General features: G+C 41.8%; 1 protein-coding gene across 1 annotated transcript in view; it reads left to right on the top strand.

Annotated features, from left to right (window-relative positions):
* Positions 1–532: 532 nt before the first annotated feature.
* LOC308459251 (ATP-dependent translocase ABCB1-like) overlaps positions 533–6,000 on the top strand; it is a 56,064-nt gene continuing 50,596 nt past the window's right edge. The window contains 2 exon segments of the mRNA XM_080974385.1: positions 533–784; positions 1,459–1,552. Coding sequence (XP_080830511.1) covers positions 1,461–1,552 — 92 coding nt within the window. The 5' untranslated portion in view covers positions 533–784; positions 1,459–1,460.

The following is a 6,000-nucleotide window of genomic DNA, read 5'->3' as shown; positions in this document are numbered from 1 at the left end:
TAGTCATGCTGGCCACATGACCCGGAAGCTGTCTGCGGATAAACGCCAGCTCCCTCGGCCTATAGAGTGAGATGAGTACCGCAACCCCAGAGTCGTCCTGACTGGACTTAATGGTCAGGGGTCCTTTTACCTTTACCTTTTAACATGCTTAGGGATGGATTGTCATTTAAATTAGCAAATAGGATATATATATATATATATATATAAAATATCGTATATCGTATGTATATATTATTATTATTACACAATATTTTGACTACTCCCTTTCTGGAATCTTCAATCCCTTCCCTAAAACATTATTTCCATCTCTCCCATTTTGAGATTTCCTGTCTTTTTATCTCCAATAGTTTACCTGTTTGTGCTCTGTAATACTAGAGAGTACTTTTAAAACTACCAAAAATGAGAAAGAAGAAAATAGTAGTTGATACTGATATTTTGGGAAGCAGATTCTGACCTTATAAAGCATCATGAAAACAGGAAGGGCTCTTTATTCAGGTGGATTTATGAGAGAGAGAGGTTCCTAAGTGACAGCTCTGACTGTGTTAAACATTAAGTCTGGAAGGAGGTGGAGTCTCCCAGGGAGTAGGCAAGGTCCAAGGGGAGCAGGAACTGCCTGCAAATATCTGTTATAACAAGCATTTGCCTTGTCACTCACTGCTTTATGTAACAGAACAGTAACTTGCCATATCACCCACCTCCCATCACCGGCCGTTTCACTGCAACTCATAGCTTCTCAACATTTCAAGAATTAAAGACAAGAAAGAAGAACCCCAACTTTTGGTAAGTCTGCATTTTTCTACTTTTTTCTGAGTTTTGAGCAGTTCTTTTTTTCTGGGTGGATGCAGGGGTACGCATACCCCTAAACATTTTGTGAATCTTTGTACTTTTGTCCATTTACTGTATTTATTTTTCCCAATTTGAACTATAAAATGGTTATTTTCTTGAGTCAAAATTAGAGTACTCCTAAAGATTTTTTTATTTTAAAAAAGCACTGGTTTTGTGTATCATGTACACTTAAATGCTGTGTTTTAAAAAAGCAGAGACTGAGTGTGTGAAAGTGAGAGTGAGAGTGCCAAACTATTAAATAGAATACTGTACTTTGGTCCTTTTTTCACTCTGTAATTAATTCCACAAAACTATTTCAATCAAGGATCCAAAATCCATATTAATGTATGCCCAAATTTAAATGAAACAACACAACAGGGTTTTTTTTTTTTAAAAAACTACTCTGGTGAATTTCATGTTACCCCATCTGAAGGTTCTCCAATGTAGCATTTTATTTAATACAAAATAATTACTGGCCGGTTGTTCTGAATGCTATTTTTGGAGAAGGCCATTTGGTTTAAAAGCGGCATTTGCTTGCGTGCATTTTGTAGTTCCATTAGCTGCATGTTTCTTTAAGACCTAAAGTGGTTTGTTATTTAATTTCCTGAAAGATTCCATTTGCTCATCTGGCAGAAATGGCATCAGAGAGCCAAGCAAAGGCAAACATGAACGGAAAGCTTGAAGAGATGGCTGAAAGAAATAATGCTTCTCAACATGAAAGGAAAAGGTGGGTATTTTCCTGCATTTACAGTCCATGAGTTTGTCTTACTTGCTTCATAATGCTTCCTGTTCATGGAGCAAAACATCACCTAGTTATACACAGCCTTTCAAATGCAACTAGTCTGTTCAAGTTATTTGCCGGCTGACTCTTGGATTTTAGGGAAACCAGCAATATCTAATACTGTATCTCTTTTGGTGTATCTCTACATTAATTTGTGATCTGCAGACATGGTAGAAAAATATATTGTCATCTTGGTAGTTTTACTCTCTGTCTGTTATTACATAGTTTGTTCGTCAAAATTAAGGATAGGGTAGAAATTAAATCCTGTTCATATTTAAAGGCAAACGTAACAAACTGCATTTTCCAAAACAGTATGTGAAGCATCTTTTGAAATTCACACTTCTCTGAATTTCACAATCTAATTCTCCATCCTTCTAATCTAATCCGTAGAAGAATCTTTTAAAGGCATAGATAGGTGAAAATAACATACACTAATGTATTACATTAGGAAAAACTTCCAACAAAAAATGTGTGCATTAGGGGAAATACATCCTAAGATGCTGACAAATTTTCATTTTTTTAAAAAGGCAAAAATCATAAATTGCTATGGAAATGTGGACAACTGAATTTAAGATTGGATAAATGAGAAACAGAGAACCAGAACTGACTAATTTGTCCATCTCAAGTAAAAAGTATAAGGTTTTATATATATATGTAAAAATAAACATTGTTCAAAAATACAACAACCTAGAAACAGTTCTGACATTATATATTTAATCATTGGTATGTTCTTTTTTGACTACTTTTTGACAAGGCCTTGGGGCATTACAAATATATTTACGATTTTGGATCTTGATGAATTCAGAAAGCTTGAAACCACATTTGGCACTTTGCCAGCCATGTATGAATTTACTCAGATTTTACTAATCCCCCTTCCTTACAGATAATAATCGGTGCTTATAGGCAGAAGTTTGGCAGTTGTACCTTATCCCATCATTGCCGCTAACTGCTAGGAGAAAGCTTCACCTGCTGCATTACTGTCTAGTGATACTGTCTAGCTCTTAGAAACACAAGCCTGCCGGGAGACAGGATATCACACATCAATTATGTTGCTCTATTGTGTTCTAACAGTAAAAAAATAATGTAGGTGTTTGTTGCAATGCAAAGCGGCTCACGTTAACCTTTTAGGAAGCTTCATGTATGCCAATGACACCCAACTCTATCTGTTGATGGATGGCCATCCTGACTCGGCCCCAGACACACTGACCAGATGTTTGGAAGCTGTGGCTGGGTGGTTACGTGGGAGCCGGTTGAAGCTAAATCCTTCGAAGACAGAGGTCCTGTGGCTGGGACGGGGCGATATGGGATTGGGGGTGCAACTCCCATCTCTTGCGGGGGCGCAATTAGTGCCAGCACCGTCCGTTAAGAGTTTGGGTGTAATCTTCGACACCTCCCTTTCCATGGAGGCGCAGATTGCAGCTACAACAAAGGCGACATTTTTCCATCTCCACCAAGCTAAGCAGTTGGCTCCTTACCTCTCTCGCCCTGACCTAGCCACTGTGATCCACGCAACGGTCACCTCCAGACTGGATTATTGTAACTCGCTCTACGTGGGGCTGCCCTTGAGACTGACCCAGAGACTCCAGCGGGTGCAGAATGCTGCAGCGAGACTCCTTACGAGGTCTTCGCTGCGAGATCACATTCACCCGGTGCTATACCAGCTGCACTGGCTCCCGGTGGAGTACAGGATCAGGTTTAAGGTGCTGGTTTTAACCTTTAAAGCCCTATACAGCCTAGGACCCTCGTACCTACGGGACCGCCTCTCCTGGTATGCCCCACAGAGAAAATTACGGTCTTCAAATAAAAACATCTTGAAGGTCCCAGGCCACAGAGAAGTTAGGCTGGCCTCAACTAGAGCCAGGGCTTTTTCAGCTGTGGCTCCGATCTGGTGGAACGTTCTGTCACAAGAGACTAGGGCCCTGCAGGACTTGACATCTTTCCACAGGGCCTGCAAGACAGAGCTGTTCCACCAGGCCTTTGGCCAGGGCACAGCCTGACTCCCTCCCTCGGCAATCTTCACGGAGCTCTGGCCCAATGGTTGCCAGTGGCTTGAATTAATTAATTTTATAATGAATGATTTTAGAGTGTTGTTTATGCTGTACTTTTGTACTGTTTTATTGTTGTTAGCCGCCCTGAGCCCGGCTTCGGCTGGGGAGGGCGGGATATAAATAAAATTTATTATTATTATTATTATTATTATTATTATTATTATTATTATTTCTAGTTTTGTGTGGGAGGTGAAATCAAGGACAAATTGCCAAGCCTGCAGGCGAGTAAGGATTGTGCTGTGAAGATTCCTATCTCACTTTCTTGTGGGTCCCAAATGCCTTAAGAGCCCCAGTGCCCTCTAATGTTTAGGGCTCTTCTCATTTCCAGACACCCTCTTAGGGTGGCTTCGTTATGCTTTTGCTACTTAGCCCATGGGTGAGGTAGGATGCCCCAGACTTGGGGCCCCTCCTTCCTCTCTTCCCTGTTTCCTCTTTCTCTGGTGTTATTTGCCATTTCCTTTTTTTTCAGCTGTAACCTCTGAGTTTACCACAGGTGATGCTGTTTCCCCTTATTCCTATCACAGCCAGCGTCTTGCTCTCAGCTGCTGTTAATTTCCCTTGTTTCCCCACCCTGTTTACTTCCAGGGCCTCTGCTTATTCCTCCTCAGTTCCACTCACTCACATATTCCCCTTCATTTCCCTTTCTCCATGGCTGGAATCCACACCCAAAGCCCCTCGAGCCCCACCTTATCCTCTGCAAGGCTGAGTGACCTGGCATCCTCAGCATGGTCTCCCTGCTTCGTTGATTCCAGTAGGGCCGGACCATCAACACCTCAGTATGCTAGAAAGGAGGCCTCCCTGATCCCTCCTCTCATACACATTTTCTTTTCTATCTCTATATATCAAATGGAGGGGAAACTGATTAGATGTGTTTGGATCAGTTCATAAATAGTCACATCCACACTATACATTTATTGTTGTTCTTTAGTTGTTTAGTCGTGTCTGACTCTTCGTGACCCCAGGGACCAGAGCACGCCAGGCACTCCTGTCTTCCACTGCCTCCCGCAGTTTGGTCAAACTCATGCTGGTAGCTTCGAGAACACTATCCAACCATCTTGTCCTCTGTCGTCCCCTTCTCCTTGTGCCCTCCATCTTTCCCAACATCAGGGTCTTTTCCAGGGAGTCTTCTCTTTTCATGAGGTGGCCAAAGTATTGGAGTCTCAGCTTCAGGATCTGTCCTTCCAGTGAGCACTCAGGGCTGATTTCCTTAAGAATGGATAGGTTTCATCTTCACCTCTTTACCAGTCTTGGCATCCCTCAAAGAGCCATGGGAGCTGTAGCTCTTAAAGGGGTCTCTTAACAACTCTCAGTACCCTTAACAAATTACTGGGTACTTTGGGTGAAGTCATGCCTGCTAAAGCGGTATAAGACTGCTTGAAGCATATGCCATGGATGTGCTCATAATTCTAAACAACTTTGGTTCAGAATTATGACAAGCAAGTGAGGCTCACATGCTCTCCCTTCCCCTTTGTGCCCTAGGAGAAGATGTTTAAAGCTTCCTTTTGCTCTTTGGAATACATTTCGGGGTCCTGTTATGTCTGAATAGGTTACATCAGAATATAGCAATCCAGGATCAAAACTGTGGTTTCAAATCCTGGTTTAAATCATTGTGGTTTGGACAAACCATGCTGTCCTCTGCGTACAGCTGTAATGGGAAACCGTGATTTGTTTGAAATAGCAAAACAGATGCTGTAAACACATACGATAATATAAATATGTAAAGTTCAGCCTAAAAGAAAAAGACAGATGAGAAGAGGAAAAATGAGAGATGAGAACTAAACTGAGAGATGAGATTGTTGGGGACGGGGTGTGTGTGCTAGTGAGATATATGGCTGCTATCTAAAATTTATAAACCAGGCTTCCTCAACCTCAGCCCTCCAGATGTTTTCGGCCTACAACTCCTATGATCCCTAGCTAGCAGGACCAGTGGTCAGGGAAGATGGGAATTGTAGTCTCAAAACATGTGAAGGGCCGAGGTTGAGGAAGTCTGGTATAAACTAACTAGGGCGAATATTTGTTGAATACCTTGTAGAATGCTTGTAATTATGTGTAATTTTTGACTTGCCACTGATGTTCATTTGATATGTTCTGAGCCAATTTGGGGGGAAATGTTGTACAGAAATGACATGCAAATAAACCAATGACATGGTCCTCTGAGCCCTCTGAAATCTCAGAAGCTCTGATGCAATTCCAAGAGCAGCCCGATTCAGTTCAGATGCTTTGATGGATACCTGTTTCAATTCGGAAAAGCCTTAAATTCCTCTGAGAATACACAACCCTAGTATAATGTTGCCGGTCCTGCTGTGCTAGTTTGAAATCCTATGTCAACCCAAAATTACAGAGCTG

Source organism: Podarcis pityusensis (genome assembly GCF_964106645.2).
Source record: "Podarcis pityusensis genome assembly, chromosome: 12".
NCBI classification, from domain to species: Eukaryota; Metazoa; Chordata; class Lepidosauria; order Squamata; family Lacertidae; genus Podarcis; species Podarcis pityusensis.
The sequence above is the reverse complement of the archived record's forward strand: the minus strand, read 5'-3'. Positions and strand labels throughout refer to the sequence as shown.